The sequence below is a fragment of the Nicotiana tomentosiformis genome, chromosome 2 (genome assembly GCF_000390325.3).
Source record: "Nicotiana tomentosiformis chromosome 2, ASM39032v3, whole genome shotgun sequence".
NCBI lineage: Eukaryota > Viridiplantae > Streptophyta > Magnoliopsida > Solanales > Solanaceae > Nicotiana > Nicotiana tomentosiformis.
In genome coordinates, this window is record NC_090813.1 from 70371224 (window position 1) to 70394573 (window position 23350).

The following is a 23350-nucleotide window of genomic DNA, read 5'->3' on the forward strand; positions in this document are numbered from 1 at the left end:
TTGGATGCTAGTTGAAGTTGCCACTGCCTTTTACTATGTGGGAATGATTTAAAATGTTTGCTGCTTCCCAGAGGATAACAAGATCAGAAAATTGAGGCAAAGACTAGTCTCATACATATATCAAAGGATGCCATATTTGTTTGGTTATAGCTATCTTCTCTCACTCTACTGGGCTTACATACACAATGCTTGAAGGGTGTAGATACGTGAGTAATGGTGACTGTAACATGCCTAGCTACAGCAGAATGCTCAACTAGCACTGCTACTGCACAGAAGACACTCAAGAATTGATTAGTCTTCAGCAGAACCAGTATTACTATGCCAGTTAGAGTTGCCAATACTTAGTGATATGTGGGAATGACTCGAAGATAACCAACAAGAGAATCACAATCCAACACCAACAACAACCAGTTTACAAAAAAAATACTTTAAAAAAACTGAAAAGACTTAAAAATCTATATTTTGCAAATTCCTTTTTTTTTTTCCAGTTTTTACAGAATATATATTTTTTAGTTTTTAAATCATTTTTAATTTTTTTCCCAGTTTTTACAAAACAAATACTTTAAAAAAACTGAAAAGACTTAAAAATATATATTTTGCAAATTTCTTTTTTTTCTTTTCAATTTTTACAAAACAAAATTTCAGTTTTTACAAAATATATGCTTTAAAAAAACTGAATTTTAAAATGGGTCGGGTGGTGGATTTCTTAAAACGGATCCGGTAAAAAAAAAGAAATGAGTCGTTTTCATTTGGTGCTGACACGTGGCACTCCATCGAAAATAAGGGTATATTTGTTCCAAAGTATGACGGAAAGGGTATATATATAGCCCAATAGTATAACGGTGGGTATTCTTAGACCATTTTCGAAAGTACATGGGTATATTTGGCCGTTCGCCGAAAAATAAATGTCAATTTATTTAGCTAAATATATTTGGCCAAAATAAATGTTGCTTTGAAAAATTAAAACGACATTAGTTATGTTTTTCTAAATCTATTTTCGATCTAATAATTACCCACATATTATAATGAGTATTTGACTATGATATAAAGCATAACTTAATCAAATAAATCTTATAATTTTTGTTTTATATGATTTTTTTAATGAGCATACAAAATTTTTAAACGATATTTATTTTAGGCATGAAGTAATATTAAATGTGAATCTAATTGTAGTTGCGTTACATAACTTGACATTGCAACAAAAGAAGATTGTCAATATTTATAAATTAAACATAAATTTTATAACTCCTGCTAATTCGAACAATATGATCATAAAATTAAGCTCCTTAAATTTTAATTTTAAGTAATAGCTGAGTCCAATGAAATTGTAATTTTAATGACTTTAGATGATTTAAGAATAACTTTAGTATCCTTTGAAGATTAACTCCGTCTAACTCTACCATACATATATCTGTGACTCTAATATTTAGGTAATAGTGTTATTGGGCCAATCTGTAGTAGTACTATAATATAGAGCAGTCTTCTAGTTCTACACAAATCACATTCGAATTTCCAAGAATATATATATTGATATATTGAACTAGAGAGAGAAAATCACAGACACGAAATCAAAACCCAAAAAGGCAGCTCTTACACATATTCTCTCTTTCTCTCTTTTCACTGTCTCAGAGGCCGCAATCCGACCCACCCTACCTACCGGTAATTGGTATGAATCCTATCCATCTTCGTTCTTTCCTGTTGCTAATGTTTCCTGTTTTACTTTACCAATTTTCCCTTTTCTCTTTTTTTTTTCTTTTTCCAATTGACTAATTTCTGAGTAGTTGCCTATTCTTTTCCATGCTTTATTCTCCCTTTTTCTTAACCTTGCTTTATATATATTCCCTTACAATTTTTTAGTTGATTGATATGCTGCAACTGTTCTTTTGATTCCTCATAATTAGGGTTTTGTAAGTGCTTTAAGATCGCCTTACTTCGTGGGGCTTTGTCGAATCGAGCCTTTTCTTGGGAAATTGTGCCTTTTTGGGGATTTGGGATTTGCCAGAGTTTTGGTTGTAGCGGGTATGATTAAACTTGGGGTACTTTTGGTTGTTGTTGCTTATGTTTGATTATTTTTCGGAATTTTGATTCTGCAAAGGTTGAAATTTTTTATTTATTGCTTTTCTAACACGAAAATCCCTAATGTTATCTTGTTGGTTATGTTTAGCTTATGTATTGTGCTTGATGGTGGAATGGAACATATAAAGATGGTGAGTTTATGCTAAAGATGTTTTTTTTGTTGTTTTTTTGCAGGTGAAAGATTGAGGGGTTTGTTTCTTCTGCTTTGATTGGAATGTGGAAGGGTTCGAAGAGCGGTGCGGGCAAGTCTGCATCGCACCAGCTCTTCAAGGACAAGGCGAAGAACCGCGTGGATGATCTGCAGGGTGTGTTCACTAACCTGCAATCTGCAAGGAAGGAGAGTCGAACTTATGATGTTGGGGTGCTTGAAGAGCAGGTTCATCAGATGCTTCGTGAGTGGAAGGCTGAGCTCAATGAGCCTTCCCCGGCTTCTTCGTTGCAGGCAAGAACCAACCTTAAGTCCCTTTAGTGGTGTGTGCCAAGTGGTTTTAGTTTCCTTTTATATGCACGATTGCCCATGTTTTGATATTGTCTGGTCCACATTAGTCTTATATTGATGTGATCAAAGTTTGATATTTGCATGTCCACTTGTGTTTGTCTTTGTCTGTGTTTGTGATGTAGTATGTTATTTTTGATTGAAGCATCTTGAGAAAACTTTTACAAAAGTTTTGGATCTATTACTAGCACATACTTGTATCTCTATGAGATTCAAGTGTAATTGTGTCCGTTATGGTGTAATTGTGTGCAACTGCGGATCTATGGTGTTTAAGTATGTTTCAGTGTTCAAGCATTGGTGTATAGTTTTAATGCACATAAAAATATTAGTCGTAAGTGTTTATCTTGATGCATGGTGTGCAGGGAGGAAGCCGTGTCTCATCAGATATCTATAGACTGCTGCTTGGTGAGGAGGAAGATGATGCTACCAGCGCATTAGCTGCACCTAAGCCTGAGCCTGTTGCTCCAAAAAATGATGTTGCTGGATTTCAAGAGGTAATCATTTTCCTTGAAATTAAGCTTGTGCATGTGATGGACTCTCTAAAGTGGTATCATTTCCAACAGATTGAACCTTGTTGGAAATCCATTTTAGAATGATGTTGGTATTTTATCTTAGGAAGCTTTGATTTCATTGTAGTTTGTGAATTGCTAGGATCTCGTTTCCGTTTTATTTGACCCAGTCTCCGTTTTTATATGTCCCAGCTTACTTGATAGTTGACCCACCCTTCTCTGCAAATGGAAAAGCATAAAAAATTCTGAACTGTTATCGTTGGTTGTTGATGATAACAGATCCAAACTGGACTAGTTTTGCAGACGCAACTATTATTTTAAGATAATCGTCTATTGGCTACAGCATATTCCTCTATCAATAAGGGACCACAGGGAATGACCCGATTTGGTCTGCTGGTGATCTATTCTTAGTCTACTTTAACACATTGATGAACCTTTTCTAAATGAAATGTATAAATTAAGAAAATATAAAAAATGTTTAACATCGAAATGTAAGAACTAGGAATAATAAAGGAACAGTTGAAAACATAATGTTCAAGAGGAGTTTATTTTACTGATTAAAATGGCAAGCAACTCAAATAAATCTCAAAGTATAACATGTTCAGACTTTATCTAGCTTCACACATTATGAATGTATTTCTTGTTTTTAAAATGAAATGTATAGATTAATGACACAAGAATATGTGTAACCACGAAATGCAAGAATTTAATATAATAAATGACTAATTGTAAACTTAGTCAAAGAGGAGTTTCTTTTGATCTCCGAAGTGCAAGCAGGTGAAATAAATGACAAAGAGTATGACATGTTTTCTTGATCAGTAAGAGTACAGCATGTTCTTTTTTATAGGAGTATAACATTTTTCAAACCTTTATGTAGATAACTCCTGAATGTAGTTCACCTCAAAGCTTCAATGAACACTTGACCTATGAAATATGTTAGTATCTGTCCTGCTAGACCATAGTGTTGAATTTGATTACATTTGTAGCTCTTACGAACTCACAGAGTAGGTATGCCATTATTTTGGTTCATCTGGAACATGTTTTTCCTCCTTTTTGTAACTTGAATCTTCTGTTGGATTTTTGTTTTATAAAATCTTGTGTTATTGCCTCCTTAATTTTAGTTTCTTTGACCTACTTTTCTCCGGACATGATCTCTGGAATATGTTTGCATCTCTCCTGGTACACCATTGTGTTGAATTTGATTAGTATATTTACAGCTCTTTTGATCTCATCGGGTAGGCTTGCCATTACTTTGGTATATCCGAAACATGTTTTTCTTCTATTTGTAAATTGAATCTTCTGTTTGGATATCTGCTGTATAAAGTTTTCTGTAATATTGCCTTTATTGATTTCATTGATCTACTTTTCCCTGGAAGCCTGTAGGTTCTGAATTATGATTAGGTCTTTCAGTCACGATTTTGCTATTTGATTTGTATGTTTAGATAACACTTGTTGCTTTGTTGAATGTATGGTTCCTTTCTTGCTGTTGGTTAAAACCAACTTGCTGTCAGTGGATGTTAAATTTTTCCCTAGACTCGCTTTGAGAGTTCCAGGCCTGATTGTGGTTGTCTTACCAGTTGCCTACGTAATAGGAACAGATCAGCAGATGCTTTGAAATAATTTTTTTAAACCACAGAACTGAAAATTATATTACCATGTTAGACTATTTGGTGAGGGTGTGGTTGCTGGTGGAGTTCTGTCTAAGGAAATTATCCCAGAAAGTGCTTTGGAGGTACCTCAAATATTTGAAAATGTGAACATTATCCAGAGTGCTCCTCTAGTCCCTTGTTACATATCAATCAACGAATCAACTATGTTTCACCAAATTATTTAGGGCCAGCATTATGAATCCTTTGAAGGGGAGCTTTGGCGTAACTTGTAAAGTTGCTGCCATGTGATAAGGAGGTCACGGGTTCAAGCCGTGGAAACAGCCTCTTGCAGAAATGCAGGGTAAGGCTGCGTACAATAGACCCTTGTGGTCCGGCCCTTCCCCGGACCCCGCGCATAGCGGGAGCTTAATGCACCGGGCTGCCCTTTATTATGAATCCTTTGTATCTATTCTGCTCTATTGACTATTGAGTATTCAGTATTTGAAGGATCATCATAGCTAGACTAGTTTTATATTGGTGTTTAACCTATCACAATGTTCTTCCTTTATCCCGGCTGGACCAGTAATGCTTTGCTAAGTTCACATAAACAGAGTTCTCTCTGTTGCATAGTAGGAATAAATTAATTCCTACCATCAGCTAGCTATTCCTCGCCTTTTGCTTAAAAGTTTCAAGATAGTGTACTTGACTAATAAGCACTTTGTTCTTTTTATATAGCTAGCTTGATATTTTGAATTTGAAGATTTTTTCCTCGAAATTTTGTCCTCATAATGTGGTGTGTCTCATGGCTGACCATCTTGTTGAACTTTTACTTGTTTCAGTTTGATCATCAGTTTGCTGTCTTCCTTTCTTTTCCTTGCGCCGGATCCTCTAAGAATGTCACGCCTTTAAGAAACTTCTTGGCCGTCCTTTTTCAGATAGTTTTTCCTGCAATCTTTTTTTCTTTTAACGGGTTTGCACTTGCGCTAAGTTTATCAATGAATCCTCACAACTTAAGCGACGTGTTTTCTGCAGGGTTTCAATGTAACTCCGGTGCTGCAGGAGCAAGGTTACCAGTTGGTTGATCAGTGCAAAAGTATGCCGTTGGTGGTCAACAATGCAGGGATTAACAACCTAGGCATTGCAACACAACAAGATTACAATTCTTTTGATTTGCAGCAAGACTTTGATCGGTACTTCCCCGGATTTGATGCTTTAAATCTTTGTCTAGAGGATGTGTTGCCTCCTGTTCATATTAGTCCTCCGCCCTCTGCTTTCCTGGGTCCTAAATGTTCACTTTGGGATTGTCCTCGACCTGCGATGGGGTCAGATTGGTGTCAGAAGTCTCATGACTACTGCAGTGACTATCATGCTTCTCTTGCGCCTAATGAAGGTTATCCTGGAACAGCTCCAGTTGTTCGACCGATGGGTATTGGCTTAAAGGATAATTTGCTTTTCCAAGCTCTAAGTGCAAAAGCACTGGGGAAAGATGTTGGTATTCCGGAGTGTGAAGGTGCTGCCACTGCAAAATCCCCTTGGAAGGCACCAGGTTAGTGTGCTGAGACACTTCTGTATTTCTGATTGCTGTGTGTCATATACCAGATCAGTTTATTCCTCTTTTATTTTACTTGTAAAATCTGATATCAATTTGTTTGCTTATTCTTCTGCAGAGCTCTTTGACCTTAAAGTTGTTGAAGGTGAAACAATCAGGGAATGGCTTTTCTTTGATAAGCCTCGAAGAGCATTTGAAAGCGGAAACAGAAAGCAGAGGTCACTGCCAGATTATAACGGGCGGGGTTGGCATGAGTCTAGGAAACAAGTGATGAATGAATACGGAGGGCTGAAGAGATCCTACTATATGGATCCACAGCCGATGAAAGACCTGGAATGGCATCTGTATGAATATGAGATCAACAAGTATGATGTGTGTGCCCTGTACAGATTGGAGCTGAAACTTGTTGATGGGAAGAAGAGTCCAAAAGGGAAAGTAACGAAGGAATCAGTTGCGGATTTGCAAAAGCAAATGGGAAGACTCACTGCTGAATTTCCTTCGGAGAACAAGCGCTCTGTTAAAGGTAGAGCAAAAGCTAACAAGGACGTTGCTGTTAACATGCATGCTGTTCCAAATCGAATTGTTCCAGCTAGTGAAGGGTTTGATTATGGGACCGGTGCACCTTTTCCTGAATATCTCGTTGATAATTTAGGTGGCTACTATGTAACGTAGATTGGATAAGTACTTTGGATGCTTTTAAAATAAAGAGGCTTTTTGTCCGTGTATTATACATATACATAGGGGTGTTTATAGGTCTGTTTGGCACGGTATCGGAAGATAGTCCTTTGGTGAATTTAACAATGTTACTTATACCGTACCAAAATAAATTCGGTATGGTTCGGTTTTCCACTTTTCGATTTTGGTTCGGTAATTTCGGTATTACTCTTTACGGTTATGTTCTATCAACCAAACTTAGAGTAGAGAATTATAACTTGTAATTGTCATTTATAAAACTGATTTTCCAGACTCGAGCAAAAAAGAACAAATTAATCGAAACAAATTTAAAACGAATTTGTTTGCAACCAATTAACAAATTAAATTTACGATAACAACTTACATTTACCATGTTAATACTAAGAAAATCCTATAATAACTAACGATTAGAGCAAATTCTTTAACCAGGATTAACGATACCCATCAAAACCTAGAAATTATTTTTTCAATTTAAAAAAAAAAAAACACTCGCCTTTTAGTTATTATAAAGGACGATTATCATAGAAAGATATAGCGGTAATTGGCCTTAGACATAAGAGAGATTTCTACTCGACTGTATGATACTGACATCATATTATATTATATTAAAATAAAGTTCAGTAAATGTCTGCTTTCTTCTATAGTTATACTTTGGTAGCTAATCAAATGATGATTAGCAAATTCTTCGCTTCAATGTCTACTGTTGGTTACATATCACTTATCAGAGATGTTTCTGTTAGTAAATTTTTTTATTAATCATATAGTTTACGAGAAATTCAGTTTGTCGAGAACTATGCATAATAGCCAATCTCAAGAGCTTCATATAAGTAGTTATTAGAACTCCAGTCAATTCAAACAATGCATCTTGGAGTTGCTATACAAGATGAAAAGCTGTCCACCCGAAAATTTCGAGCTTCACATCACTATTTTACAGATGCTGCTGACACTTCGACTAGAAACTATTACCTTGAGCACTTTTTTTTTTTAAAAACAATTAGTGATGTCTGAACCAACTGTGTACACTATGTTAATCCACCCGATATCTCCTACTTTCCACAAAGGCTTAAACATATGAAAAAATCACATTGCATTGCTGATATTTGAACCTAATGTCCCATGGTTCATTCAGTGAAAAGCGAGGCCACTAGTAGATGCCTATCAGTCACGGCACATAGCCCAAGCAAAGCTGTATACAGGCATTTTATAGCATATTTAAGCTGTTGATTATTTGCATGCTTTGGGTACTATACACCAAAGTGGAAACCTACTTGATTGTGTGTTTAGATTCGACCTCAAACGAGCTATAATATAACATTCAGGATATAAACACGACAGTAATTGCATCGATTTGAACATAGAAAACCTGTCACATGGAGCTTATTTATCGAACCAAGAGGCTTTCATAAGTTTTGGTACAACTGTAGTAGTGATGAAACATAGAAATATCACCAGAACTGACATCAAACTTAAGGCAGCAGGCTACTGTCTACACAACTAAGCAGACTGCCACTAGAGCCTAAGAACCATCATCGTCTTCGAGGTTGTTGACTCGTTCACACTCGTCAATCCATTCACTATATCTGTGAGTTTTCAACAAAGAGATATGAGAGAGGGAGGATGGGGGCACAAAGGGAGTAAATAAAGACACATAGCAATGCTAGATGAACTTACATATCAATAGGCTCTGTCAGTGCTGCAGGATAAAAAAGTAAGAACTGTTAGCTTAACAATAAAATCCATTTCGAGGGACCCATCAAGTGTTCCAAATGTTCAATTCCTAAGAAGCTAATCTTTGAAGAATGAAGCTGCTTCATCGAAAAGCTTGTGTTGTAAGAGAGGACACTTTTATCATTTATTTCAGATTTGTAACACGACTCTATCTGCTCTGGTATGCAGGCCAAGGACAAGAAAATGTGCTAAACAAACTTGAAACAAGTGAATGCAGCTTGTGCTCTATTTTTGGGATAACCGAAAAATTCCCAATTGCCGTTGGCCAATGGCAAATGGTTGGAAACTCGGAGGTTAATGGGACCAGCAACTACCCTTCCGCACTGAGATACCATGTTTTCGTTTGTGGCAAGATTCGAACCCATGATGTATGCCTAACCCACACATTGCGTGATGCGCTCTTACCACTAGACCAAAACCCTTAGGACACAGATTGTACTCACTATCTTACAGAAGGCAGATCATCTAGAGAACCATAATTGCACATAATAATTGATTTGATGCATAAAAAGATGATATAGAACATAAAAAGAAACATCTCTAGTTTCTTTTCACCTCTTTTAGTTAGTCCTCCAAATATTTTATGTTGTCAAAATAATTGCACCATGTTTTCTGAAATGAATGCAACACAGGGGACAACAAATAAATAAATTAGAAACCAAATATCTAACATACCCGTAACAGTGGTGCTGAAGCTCTCTTGACAAATCCTGCATGTTGCCTCCCCAATCAAGTTTTTCATATCACTGAAAACCAGTAAGTGCAAGCTTGAGCATTGACATATCATCATATAAATGGCCAACCAAAAAAAAATACCAGTACAAGCTTTTGTTAATGAGTAAAATCTATTAACACATGACATGTGCGGAACTAGAAACTGCTACTTGGAACACACAAGTATAACAGAGGTTATTCATCCGAACGAAAAAGGAAAACACAGCTTATTCCTCTCAGAACTCTTCTGCTATTTTGTCTGGTGGAAAGGACAGGTTTTATGTTCTCCTGTGTTAATCTTTCTGCAGGCCATCCTTCTTAGCCTAACTTAGGAGTTATCATCCAGAATAAGTGTCTACACTGGTGTGAACATGAGAAGGGAATAGCCGCCAACCCCAACCTGTTTGGGACTGAGGCGTAGTGTTGTTTGTGAGAAGGGAATAACCCAATCTAGTCCATGGCTATGCAGAAAAATGACTTGGACATAGAAATGCAAAAGTAATTAATTTACATGCGACATTCAACGCTGGTGCCATGGCTGCAGAAAGGACAGCTGAAGACAGTGTCAAGTTTGTCCATTCTCTTCTTTGGAGGCGGTTTTGATTTCGACTTCCTCTTCCCCATGGCTCAAGCAACTGTCGGGCACAAGTTTAGAAACGCAAATCAGCTAAAAGAAGACAAAGCAAATTATTAATGAGAAGTGTGACATTTATTGCTCTTCTGCACCCTATATTAATTGGTTCCACTTTGGTGAAGAATAACCATCACTATTTGAGTTACTTTGGTTCATTGCACCAAGATAGCATTAGAGAAGAACTATGTCGATCTGACATAGCATTGATTAGTCCACAAAGGAAGCCAGATATTTAACCCAGAAGAATTAAGAGAACACATTAGCATGCCATACTCTCCCTCTCTCTCTCTCTCTCTCTCTCTCTCTCTCTCTCTCTCTCACACACACACACACATAGTTCAGTTCCACAAGAAGTGATCCTATCATGTTCAGGACAGTGTTATTAAAAGCCATGAAATGATGCGAAGCGAAGTGTATCGCTTAATGGGTGAAGTCTACATGCTTCAACAAAAGTTTGCGCTTCAAATAATGACGTGCAAAGAGATCTCAATAAGAAACTGTCGATCCTTTGAATCTCAACTTTGAGGAGTTGGATTAATATCAGCATTGTTGTATATAGGATGTTGAAATTTGATTATTATAATACTACATTTATATATGTATGGTATTTTTGGAATTTTCAGTAAATTGTGTGTTTCACTTTAAAGAAGCGTATGTTTCACTTCTAGCTGTTCGCTTCAAACCCCCTTGACCTTGTCGTTTTATTGCGCTTTTCACTTTTAAAAACATTGATTCGGAATGTACCTCTTCCACCTTTACGACCAGACCCTTCTGTCCACGTGTCTAAATTTGAAAACGGCCAAGTGATAACGCATCAATCAAATGTTAATAAGGATTCTAAGCAGTAAATGCCCCCTAAAATGATCCATTAGGTATGGACTTCAAAGCTGAAGAAGAACATATGCAGCATGAAGCAATATCACAAAATTTAGTATCTAATTTTAGGCAAAAACTTGCTCCAGTAATCCCAGTCTAGAGAAAAAGTGTATTAGACCTTAAAAAACATGAAACTTAAGAAAATTTCCTTACACCAAGGCATTCGAAAAAGTACAACAACCTCAAATACTGAAGCCATGTTCGAGTGCCCATTAAATAAGCATAGACCAGAAAATAAGAATATTTTGGAGCACAACCAAGTATGAAAAGTCAAAAAAAAACTCCAACATGATAAAAAAGAAAAAAATTAACAGATTCTCAGGGAGAACTCATTTCATAGATGAAGGGTAATTCAAAATTACACCAAAAGTTCATATAGATACACAAAACAAAGCAAAAAAATTATAAAATATCCCAATAGCCAAAACCCTAGAGCTCAGCTGAAAAATCATTTTCCTTCCTTCTTTTCAACAAGTGATTCATATGAAGCACCAGCCACTAAAAATAAAAAAGACATGATTTTGGGAAATTGCTAAAGCATAATAACGGGATATTAACAAAATTTCTTTATTTTTAGCCGTAGAAAGAGAGAGATACCTGATGAAGAACAGAGATTGAGATCGCCTTAAGTAATCTGCAAAATAAAGAGTGAATTTTACGAGAAACTCAATAGATGATTGTATGATGAGATACAGAGAAAAAAAAAAGGGAACTCACCGACTCGGTTCCTTGACTCAGCGAAGCCGACAACCAAAAATCACTACGTATCAATTTATTTCTGTCGAAAGAACATTTATTGAAAAATCAGATTGGATAACCTTCTCTTTTTTTCTTTTCCCTTTTGCGCTTTCTTATTTCTGGGAAAACATTTATGCTTTTTGCCTAAATGCCTAATGCATGCATCAAATTTAACTAATCTAATCTAATCTAATTCTAAGAATAACATTGCTTTTGAAGAAAAAAGAGTTAGGTTTACACCACAAAAAATTATAATCTAATAATATAATGAGAGTCTTGGTATTGTTTTCATTGTTTTTTTTTTTCTCTTTCTCCCATGAAATAAGATATTTTTAAATTTTTTTTTTCATAAAAAGGAGCTAGATTTACGTTTCATAATCATGAATCTTTACCATGAATTTTGAAATATTTTATTCTAAACATTGAGTTTTGCTATTTCACATTTTTAGATACGATATGTGTTAGCACTATATTTACATCAGCTACAAAAGTTAATAACCATAAAAAGGTTTTATTTTATTTTAGATGTTTCTTCAACGTCATGTGCTTAATGAACAATGTTTAAGTGATTCAACTCTATAAAGAGCATTAGTCGTTGTTTGAAAAAAAAAAATACAGATATTGGTTCAAATAATTACATCTATGTGAACAAGGGTTAATATTAGCTAACAATAATATCCTTAGATAGGGTTGTTAAAAAAGCAGTAAATGTCATGTGGATCTGGTCGGACAATGACAATAATATGTAATAAATGTTTTAGAAATTAGGAGCAATAATATAGCATTCAATAATATTGAACATCGTAAATAAGAGGAATGATTCACCAAATAAAGAATGGAATAGATGGATGTTCCTCCTGACAATGATGAATGATAGAAAGATTCTTGAATATTCGAGTTATTTTCGGATCTGATGGAAAAATATAGACCAGAATCTAAGTGAAAAGGCGATGTTTGTATCTTAGCAAGTAAGAGAGAATCATTTAGTCAAAATATATTTTTTACAAATGAATATCACCTGCCCATATCATTATCTCTTTTTCTATTTATATGAAATATATTCCTAAGAAATCCTAATAGTACAAGTGCAGAGAATATCCACTAAAATATTCTCTTTAATATCCTATCTTGAAAACTAGTCGTTACAACTCTGTCAACGATACTCGACATCGACCCTTGTTGACATCTCGACTACGACTCTCGTCGACTCTTCGACCATGGACTTTGCTGCTTCTTGGGTCATCTCGACTAACGGCGACCTGAGAACTCTTCCCTTAGTATTATCTTGACTTAAATATTCTAAAGACAGATTTTGATTAGTAGTAAATCGCAATCTAGTTGAGTTGTGTTAATTATGATTATGAACCATCTGCAAAATTTAAAGTGTCTTGTTATAATATTTTAAGTTTTGTAATTTTCGTAGCTTTACTAATGAAGCGTGATACTACTTGTACTAACATAGAACACAAAAAGTAAGTGAATAAGCATTAAAAAAAATTAACATGATTAGCAAAAGACATGTTAATTAACCAAAAGCGATTAAATTTTTCAGATATAAACAATTTAAGACACGTCATATTTATTGATTTAAGGTACAATATGTAAAAAGTCATTGTACTATTTAGGGTCGGCTTCATGAATCCTTTATAGTAATTCTACTCCATATAAGCTCGTTATATTACCATACATAATAATTTATCGTTTAAGATAAATTAGGATCGGATGTCTAGGTTATTCTTTTAAAAAAATTATTTATTCTGTATATATATTACATACAAGTCTCTAATTAGTCAAATAGGTTTCTGGAAAATATTACATATTGAAGAAATTGATGCAGAGATGAGGCTTCACTGCTAGATCAATGGAGCAGTGGATTAGAGCATATACAGAGATGAATATTCTAGAATCTGAGATAGAGAATGAAGAAGAGAAAGATATTTTCTTATATCTCTAAGCGTACATATGACAACCTTTTATAGACTAATACAGTTGTATTCTCACGTGCATTACATGTGCAGTTAACCACCTCTAATAGTAATCACTAACTCTAACAACTTAACAGACTATAACAATAATTAGGCAAGCTAAGTCTCTATTATTTCAATACTCCCTCTCATGCTGGAGGGTAGAATACATCGAGCACTCTAAGCTTGGATAAAAGGAAATGATGCTGAACAGTCCCTAGAGCCTTAGTCAGTAGATCTTCCAATTGGCTTTTGGTATTGACATGCTCAGGCACTATTAGCCCTGCTTTGATCATGCCTCTTACAAAGTGACAGTCTATTTCGATATGTTTCGTCCTCTCATGATAGATAGGGTTGGAGGCAATCTGTATAGCTGCGTTGCTGTCGCAGAACAACTTCACAGGTATAGTTATAGACACATTTAGTTCTTTTAACAGCCCTGCTATCCAAATTACCTCTGAAACTGCAACTGCCATGCTCCTATATTCTGCCTCTGATGAGTTTCGACTCATAGTGTGCTGCTTCTTTGACTTGCACGATATGATAGAGTCCCCTAGTTTTACTATATAGCCAGTCACAGATCTTCTAGTGTTTGAGCAGGCTGCCCAATCACTGTAACAAAATACAGTCAGTTGCATGCATGGATTATTCTTCAGCAAAATACCTTGACCAAGTGACCCTTTCAAATATCTAACTAGCCTAAGTCTCGCCTCCTAGTGTGAAGCTTTAGGTTGTTGCATGAATTGGCTTAGAACTTGTACAACAAACTGATGTCAGATCTAGTGATGGTTAGGTAGAGCAATTTTCCAATGAGCTTCTGATAAGGAGTGGCATCTGGAAGTACAGGATCTGTAATGCTCCCACATGTGCATCATAATCCACAGTGGTGAACCTGACTTTGCTTCCAAAGGTGTGTTTACTGACTTAACTCCACTCAAGCCAACATCAGAGATTAACTCAAGAGTGTATTTTCTCTGATTGAGTAGTATGCCATCATGTGATCTCAATACCTCAATTCCTAGGAAGTACCTCAGTTCACCTAGGTCCTTGACTTTGAAATTATTGTGCAATGTGCTCTTTGCTTGGTCAATTACCCTCCTACTGTTCCCAATAATAAATAGATCATCTACGTATACTAGGACAATGACTAGTTCTTCACCTTTAGGTAAGTCTAACTGTTTCCAAGTCTAGTTCTGCTCTAATGCATTGACTTCCTGTTGCATAACTTCAATCCACCTCTGATCTTGAGATGCTTCTTTAAAGGTCTTGGGCTTTATGGGTGCTGAGAACAGACTTAGATATTTTTGATAACCTGTGGACAAATGATCATACTCCACATAGTTAGCAATGAAGTATAAGCAGTTATGAGCCTTGCCCTTAGAGGTCACATAGTCTTTAAGCCAGATTGGTGGCTTGGTAACTCTTTTGCCTCTATCATTCTCTACAATTTGCTCAATAACCTGCTGCTGGTGATTCAACTCTTTGTACCGAATTATTAGTTTTTTCTGCTATTGATTCAGATCCTTGTACTGAACTGTCAGAATCTGCAAATTGTATATTATGTTGAGAAGTAGATGCATTGTGTGCTGTATTTGTCTCATGACCATCAGTGGTGTGAGATTTTGTTGTTTCTTCTGCTGTTGTGTTACTATTATTGTCATACTGCATTATGGGAGGGTGATCTGGTGGTGGTGGTGGTGTATGAGCTTGTGAGTGTCTGCTAATGTTTGTTATTCCACTGCCTAGAGGCTTATTTTAGGCCATATAGTGACTTGAGTAGCTTGCATACTTTATACTCCCCTTGCTTTTGAAACCCCCGAGGTAAATCCATATAGACCTCCTCTAATAGGTATTTATATCCATCTGATACAGAGGCCAATTCCTTGAGATTGCAACACTGATTACCGTCCTTACAGTCACCATTTTAGCAACTGGTGAGAAGGTTTCATGATAATCTAAACCTTCATGTTGAGTATATCCTTTGGCCACAAACATGACTTTGTATTTGTCTACTTCTCCATTTGGCTTGATACAACTGTATTAGTCTATAAAAGGCTGTCATATGTACGCTTAGAGATATAAGAAAATATCTTTCTCTTCTTCATTCTCTATCTCTGATTCTAGAATATTCATCTATGCATGTGCCCTAATCCACTGCTCCATTGATCTAGCAGTGAAGCCTCATCTCTATATCAATTTCTTCATGGTATCAGAGCCATGTAGGTTGAAAATGAGGAGGAAGTGTTGTTCATGCTAATCAATGATATAACAACCTAACAGACTCTAACAGTAATTAAGCAAGTTAAGTCTCTATTATTTCAATACATATTGTGTAAGCAGTAAGTATGACAACTAATCGTTTAACCTAGTTACTTAGTATTGCTTATATGAATTAGATTGTGCTTTATTAAGTCAGTCAAAATAATTCATAGAGATCATATATTTGAGATAATTTTCTTTCATATGATCTTAGATTTATAGCATCCCACAGGCACAGTTTAGTACTTTTAAATATCATATTGCTGGCACTTACATATAGGTACTATTTGGAGGTCTACAAAAGGACATATACTTAAGACCTTGACAACACTATCAATAGTAAAAGGACATTTAGAATAGGTTCATGATATATGTGGTTTGAAAAACTCCTAACTTAAGTAATTTGGTCATCTTGTGATATAGTTCGAATTCTCTTTAGTTGCGAGCCTCAAAATTTGAAGATGCAGTAAAAAAGAAAGTATGGACCAAAGTTGCGGATGAAGAAATTACAATGATTAGAAAAATAATGCATGTGAGTGTTGACTTTCCATAAGGAAAATATTTCATTGGATTAAAATGGGATTACAAGATCAAAAGGCACAAGGCTCGCGCGATTAGTTGAGTATTTACAACAATATACGGTTGATTGTAATGATACCTTTGTACCAGTAGTTCAAATGGAGAAATAAAATAGTCCTTGCAAGTTAGAAGTAAATGAGTATCAACTTGGCACCCGTTGACCTTTTTTGTGGGTTTACTTCTTTAAATTTTGATTTTCTTTAATAAAAATTCTGACTCTATCGCTGATAATAGGTTACGGAGCAAATGATAATAGTACCAACTATTGGTAGATCAAGAACTCATGGGGAGCAAGTTGGGGTGAAAATGGAAATATGAAAATTGCCAGAAATATTGAGATTGATGGAGGCCTTTGTGGAATCGTCACACAAGCTTCTTAAGCAGTCCTTTAAATTAATTGTCGGAATAAGAAGATTAATTAATTTATTAAGGCACTTTAATTAGTGCCACTTTGATGATTTCTCTATTATATTACGTTGTGCGTACGCATGCAAATGCTCTTTGCATGGGAGAAAGGTGTTGCTTAGAAGATTTTGCAAAAAAGACATCGTCTTATGGCAGGGTTTTAGGTAGAATCCAAAAAGTATTACTGATAATTAAAATGAACGTATAAGTGAAAATAGAAATATGAAACTTCGAGTATAAGGGTATTTACCTAAATAGTTGGCGGAATTTACTTTTTATTTTTTTCTAACAGGTATATATTTATAGATTATACATTGATTACATAATTATACACAATATATTATCTCTGCCCGTTATTTTTATTTTAAACGATTAAGCAGAGGGTTATTTAGATTAATCCTTCCACTTTTAAACATGGAAGGACAAAGACTTGTTGGAAATAGTGCAGCCGGATCACAACTGGCCCGACTAACCCATGATAGAGGCCGAGCTGGTTGACCCAGCCTTTTACTTGTGGATTACAGGCCCAACTACACTTGATGAATTGTGTTGCGTACGAATTAGATGAGTCAAGCTGTCAAAGAAGTAAATCGGGAGAATAGTTATTGCACCAATTGGGTGTGCTTGATATGATATAACTCACTTGTCAAGAAAATATTTTTATTTAGAAAGTCATTTTTTTTGTAATTGGTTACTAAGAGAATATTTTCCAATGAAAATATTTTTAATCAAAAAGGGAGAAATAACTTACTTACTTATTATAGGCAAAAGTAATTTTCTAGTACTATCTTAACTTTTAACTTCATATTATTAGTTCCAATTCGGCTAATATTTAGATATTATTAGTAACTTTAGCACTAATTTATCCAACAAACTCAATGACCATTTGAAATATTATCATTAATTTTTAATATATATAATTATTTCACTCAACGTCCAAACATCAAAAAATATTTTTTACTAAACTGTTTTTCTATGAAAAATGCTTTCCACATTGCTAAGATCTTATCAAATTTTAAATTCTGCAGCTAACCACAGTTGCAATTTTCTATCGTAAATTTTGAGTTGTTTGAACAATTCGTGCGTTAAATAAATTTTATTTCCACTCAACGTCATCCAAGAAGGGAAAATAAATAAATAATTTACCATGCATATTTTCACGATACCGTTAGGCGTTAGCGGTGTTGTATATCTACATCCTCTCTTTATCTAAATTGCTAAGAGCTGTGGTGGATGTAACTTTTCTTCGGCAAATTCTTGGAACTCACTATTTTCGACACAAAGCAAAAGTATATTCATGTGAAAATTCACTTTTATCAAATTTCAACATATAATAGATTTAAACTTATAATTTTAAAAATATAATAAATTTAGTGGTAGAATCATATGCCAAACCCATCAAGTTTTAAATAATGGTTCTACCTCTGGCTCTATGACTTGATTAAATATACACACACGTAAAAAATGATTTTTAAAGTATGTTAGGTTAGATGATGGAAAAAGAAGTATTTTATGTCAATGATTAATTTACTAGATTTTCAATCAATGATTAATGAGCTGTATTTGATGATAAGATTGCTCCACAGTCTCATTAATGTGAAAGCTTGACCCTAATTATTCTAATACTCATTGTAATGAGAGTTATAACCACTAACTGTTCCTTTCATCGTAAAAGTTGAAGATAAACATGAAAGAAAACATACTAATACTAATATTGATTAAATCCAGAATAGTTTTCAGATTAGTTACAACCACTGAACAAATACAAATGTTTACGAGTATCCCATGCATAGCTGCTGGATCAATTACGACAGTACAGTAATCAAATTAAACAATTTTGTACTTCTTTTATATCAGCATCCGTAACTTTTATCAAGAAAAAATTATTGTATCTTATCTTCTAATACTCATAAGTCATAAACAATCAAAAAGGTGATTTATTTGATCTTTATTTTTTTGTCAAGAGTATATATTTCAATTTATTATTCATTATTAACATAGTAAAAGTAACCGTGGCAAAGGAGATTCTAGGAAGAAAAGTAGATCAGAAACTTATCTGAGAGTCAAATGAAGAAATAAAATACGATTGCCTACGATTTGCCCCACTTAATAATACTAACAGCACTTCTGAATTATTGTTTGTATGAATTATTCTTTTCCTTTTCGTTTTTTGATTTGTTCGGTAACCTAGTTTGTACGGATTATTAAGCTAAACTTCATAGCCTTTTAGTCAGTCCCATGTATTCTTTTGAATAAAACGACACAAATTAACTTGTGTATAATTGAGAGTTTTTTTTCTCTCTCTTTTTTTTTTTGTGGGTATGACCATTTGGTGGTTAGTACTCCATACTAAGTGACCCCATTAATCCAGGTTCGTCCATATAATCGAGAGTTCATACTACTTCAGCCGACTCTCTTTCACTGGAATGTTGGAATTTGGACTTGCGTTAATTGGTTATATCCTGAAAGGATAGTGACGTGGTTCAAGTGGTGGATAAATAAAAGACATGATATAAAATACTATGTGTGTGGATAAGTGAGGTCCAATAACAATTGGCCTGTGATGGGTAGACACTGTTTATAAATAGAGGCCAACCCCCCTTTCCCTAGCTATCAGAAAACCCTAGTGTATTCTTTCTCTTGAATACATGGTAACGGTAGGCGTCCCATCAGTCAAGTTCTCCGGACTGTGGGAGCGCGTGGCTAGTGGATCGTGGAAGTTGGTCTCAGGCTTAATCGCCGTTTGTTGTCGCTGCTGAATCCATGGAGTTTAACGGTACGCTTTCTTAAACTCTAACTCTAGATTGATTGCATAATTGTGTCTTAATCTCTGCTATGGCTGCGATTTAATTATCTTACAGTTTGTATCAGAGCCACTACAGTTAGGGAATAAGATCAAGATTTAATCTTGAGTTAACAAAAGTATATATCTTGGGTAACAAGTTTGCGTGTTCCGATCTCTGTTTGGTAAATTGATTGTACGCCGAGGCTTGTTATAAGTAGCGCCGTTGTCGGGGATTGGCAATCAAAAGTATTTGAAATAGTTTGTACTGTTAATTCAGGATTTTTTTAATATTTTTTTTTTTTTTTTTTTACGGTTGGTGTTCTTTGACTGTGCGTATGTTACAGGTTCAGAGTGGTGCATGACTAGAACTTCTGCGAAGGAAGTGCTACCATACGAGCCAGAAATTGAAAAACAACTGCGACAGCTGATGAAGGAAAGAAATCTCACCGAGATAACAGAAAAGGTTGGGTATTCCTCAACCAAAGAATTTATGGCTGGAAACGGTAAAGATAATGTGGATTTGGCTGCGAGAGAAGCAACCCAACGAAGAGAACAAGCTACACGGGATGCTGAGGAAGCACCTATTAGAGATGCGCAGAACATCTATGAAGAAGAGAGGGGTCTCAGGTTTAATTAACATCAACCCTTGCCTGGGAGACCACTTGGCGATTATGTTAAACCGGTCTACAATCAAGGTTTATCAAGTGTTAGACCACCTCTAATTGTAGCAAACACTTTCGAGTTAAAGCAAGGGTTGCTTCAAACCCTTCAGAATTGTTGTGTCTTCAGAGGGAAGCCAAATGAGATCCAAACACATATCTAATGGACTTCGAGGCGATTATGAACACCTTTCAATACAATGGTGTGTCACAAGATGCAGTGTATCTAAGGTCATTCCCCTTTTATCTTAAAGATAATGCAAAGCAGTGGCTTCGAAACTTACCCACAGGATCAATTAGAACTTGGGAGGAGATGACCAAAATATTTCTTGATAAATATTTTTCCTCAGCTAAAACAGACAAGTTTAGATGAGAAATCCATAACTTCTGCCAGAAAGATACGGAAACTGTTTTTGAAGCATGTGAGAGGTTTAAGGAGATTGTTCGAAAGTGTCAACATAGCGGAATTGAACTCTGGGTGCAACTCCAGGACTTTTGGGATGGATTGACACCGATCTCGCGTAGAACAATGAGCAATGCAGCTGGAGGCCTGTTGATGAAGAAGACTCCAGATCAGATAATTATAATTTTAGATGAGTTATCTGAAGATGCAAATCAATGGCTCTCTGAGAGTGCAGAAAGAAGGAGATCAACTGGTGTTCACTAGGTTGATGCTAACACATATGTGCAGGTACAACTTGATGCTATGGCCAAATAAATAAGGAAGCTGACCTTAGCCTCGATACAAAGTGAGCCTCACGCAACTTGTGATATATGTGGAAGATGTCACCCTACTCATGAGTGTCAAGCCTCAACTGAGGAAGTAAATGCTGTAGGAAATTATAATTTTAATGAAATGGGTAAGAGGCACCACGATATTTCATGGAGTTCACCTGGAGGTACTCCGAATGCTTGGCAGCAAAATAACTCTAGATCGCATGGACAAGGAGCTCTAGCATACCAAAATCAGCAGAGGCAGCAATTTCAGCCTCAACAACCCATTCATCCCGGTCTAGAGGATCTAATGAAGGCTTTCATTATCAAGACAGATGAGATGCTGGACGCTCATGGAGCAGCTATCAAAGAATTGGGCACTTGTTTGCGAAACTTGGAGAGACAAGTGGGACAAATTATAACAATATTATCTGAGTGGGTTCCAGGTACTCTCCCCGCTAATCCAGAAAAGAATCCCAAAGAAACGGTGAAGTTTGTGATCTTGAGAAGTGGGCAAGTGTTGAAAGATCCCACCCCGATCCAAGATAATGTGATACTTGAAAAAGAAAGTGGGAAGTAGCTGAAAAATGATGTTGATAAAAAGAAGAAGGGCTCGATGAAAACTGAGAAGAAAAAGAAAGAAGAAACTTCGAGAAGGGAGGAACCTGAAGAGAGCAAGCATATGCATGTTTTACCTTTCCTTCAAACGTTATGTAGAAAAAAGCTGGACAAGCAGTTTGGGAGATTTCTGGATGTGCTAAAACAGGTTCATGTAAATTTACCATTCACAGAAGTTCTCTCACAAATACCTGCTTATTCAAAATTCTTGAAGGAGATCCTGATGAAGAAGAGGAAAATCAAGGAGACCTCAATGGTCAAGCTCACAGAGCATTGCAACGCAATATTGCAAAATAAACTCTCACAAAAGTGTGGAGATCCAGGGAGTTTTACTATACCTTGCTCTTTAGGCTCTATTAATTTTGATAAGTCTCTATGTGATTCTGGTGCCTCAATTAATTTAATGCCGCTATCTATTTACAGGAAGTTGGAGAAGGAGATGGGAGAGATAAGGTCGGTGCCAATATCTTTGTAGTTGGTAGACCAAACGTGTTAATTCGGGTGGATAAGTTCGTATTTCCTGTAGATTTTATAGTGGTGAATATGGAGGAGAACAAGAAGGTCCTCCTCATCCTAGGAAGACCATTCCTAGAGTGGAAATAAGGGTTGATAGGATAAGTGCAAGATAATTATTTGGGATCTAATTCTAGATAATTTATTTTTAATGTTCAAGTGAGTCTCTCGAATTCACTCAACTATCAGTTCAACCGTTTAGTAGAAACTCCTCTCTCGATTAAGTCTCAACTTCACAAGATGAACCAATTTAAGCACGTGAAGATATGCAAGGATGCGTAGTGGATTGGTCTCTTGGAGAACCTCTCTCGATTATTCACTTAACTAGGGTTAATCAATAATTCAACTAGCCTCTTTCGATTACTAAGAAGAATTAATGAACTCAACCAACAATATAATGCAAGGATATCACAAGTTATGCCTCTCTCGATTACATGAACAAGTGAATATAGATGCAACAGTTAAATCATCCAAATCCATCAAACCCTAAAGGGAACTACTCCATAAATATGGAGCAATTTATCACAAATAAAGTTAAAGTATAGGAAAACATAAATTCAATCCAAACTCAGGTCTTGAGTGAGGAAGGAATGATAAAATCCTTGTGCTATTATTCCTCCCACTCCTCCTTGGCTTCCTTAGGTCTAACGTATGTCAAAAGTCCAGGAAATAATATTTTTCCATGTATTTATACCAAGTAGGGTCGGGCCCAGACGAAATCACCTTCTCCTGGCCGAAATAGGATTGTCACTCTGTAAAAATTGCACAGACGCACCGCATGGTGTGACGCGCCATGCGGGGCATTAGTGGGGAAATTCAGAGAGTTGGTTCTTACATGCAGTAGAGAAATGGGCAGACGCGGCGCAGCGCGCTCCGCATTAGTGCACTTTTCTCATAGTACAACTCAAATCTCAATTTTTGACGTTCAGACTTGGTCCTCGACTCCCGAACATGATTCCGGCTTAATACCTTGAGTTTTTACTCAGACTTCAAAGCTCCAAATCACTCGAATTTCATAACATCTACATAGCTCGAAATCACTCATACAAGGCATACAACACACAATTAGTGCAAAACATTATCAATTAAAGCTCAAAACGAATAAAGTACAGTAAATTAAAGTGCAATAAGCGACTAAAATATGAGATTATAGCCTACCATCAATAAGCGTTCTTTTCTGTATTGCGATCGGTTATTCCTTGCGGATATATTTTGCTATTGTGTAAATTTTAGACGGCAGTAGTTTGTCACT

General features: G+C 35.8%; 3 protein-coding genes and 1 non-coding gene across 6 annotated transcripts; 2 read left to right on the forward strand and 2 right to left on the reverse strand.

Annotated features, from left to right (window-relative positions):
- Window positions 1-1529: 1529 nt before the first annotated feature.
- Window positions 1530-7068, forward strand: LOC104086564 (transcription factor VOZ1-like). 3 transcript variants are annotated; one of them, XM_009590861.4, is made up of 5 exons: window positions 1530-1666; window positions 2251-2518; window positions 2935-3066; window positions 5703-6216; window positions 6338-7068. In XM_009590861.4, the coding sequence occupies exons 2-5, from the start codon at window positions 2291-2293 to the stop codon at window positions 6889-6891; spliced, it is 1428 nt and encodes a 475-aa protein (XP_009589156.1). In that variant the 5' UTR covers window positions 1530-1666; window positions 2251-2290; the 3' UTR covers window positions 6892-7068. The 3 variants fall into 3 exon arrangements, with proteins under 3 accessions (XP_009589156.1, XP_009589157.1, XP_018623009.1); XM_009590862.4 differs by lacking the exon at window positions 1530-1666 and adding an exon at window positions 1698-2019; XM_018767493.3 differs by lacking the exon at window positions 1530-1666 and adding an exon at window positions 1794-1907.
- A 1167-nt stretch (window positions 7069-8235) lies between these two features.
- On the reverse strand, window positions 8236-11788 carry LOC104086563 (transcription elongation factor 1 homolog). The gene is made up of 6 exons (XM_009590859.4): window positions 11582-11788; window positions 11462-11498; window positions 9866-9989; window positions 9316-9386; window positions 8584-8605; window positions 8236-8492 (listed from the first exon to the last, which is right to left on the reverse strand). The coding sequence occupies exons 3-6, from the start codon at window positions 9976-9978 to the stop codon at window positions 8429-8431; spliced, it is 270 nt and encodes an 89-aa protein (XP_009589154.1). The 5' UTR covers window positions 9979-9989; window positions 11462-11498; window positions 11582-11788; the 3' UTR covers window positions 8236-8428.
- Window positions 11789-20614: 8826 nt separating this feature from the next.
- Window positions 20615-20721, reverse strand: LOC117274263 (small nucleolar RNA R71). The gene has a single exon (XR_004504364.1). It is a non-coding gene; the product is annotated as a small nucleolar RNA R71 (small nucleolar RNA).
- An 862-nt stretch (window positions 20722-21583) lies between these two features.
- On the forward strand, window positions 21584-22188 carry LOC138905007 (uncharacterized). Its single transcript, XM_070193512.1, has 2 exons — window positions 21584-21841; window positions 22009-22188. The coding sequence occupies exons 1-2, from the start codon at window positions 21584-21586 to the stop codon at window positions 22186-22188; spliced, it is 438 nt and encodes a 145-aa protein (XP_070049613.1).
- Window positions 22189-23350: the final 1162 nt, after the last annotated feature.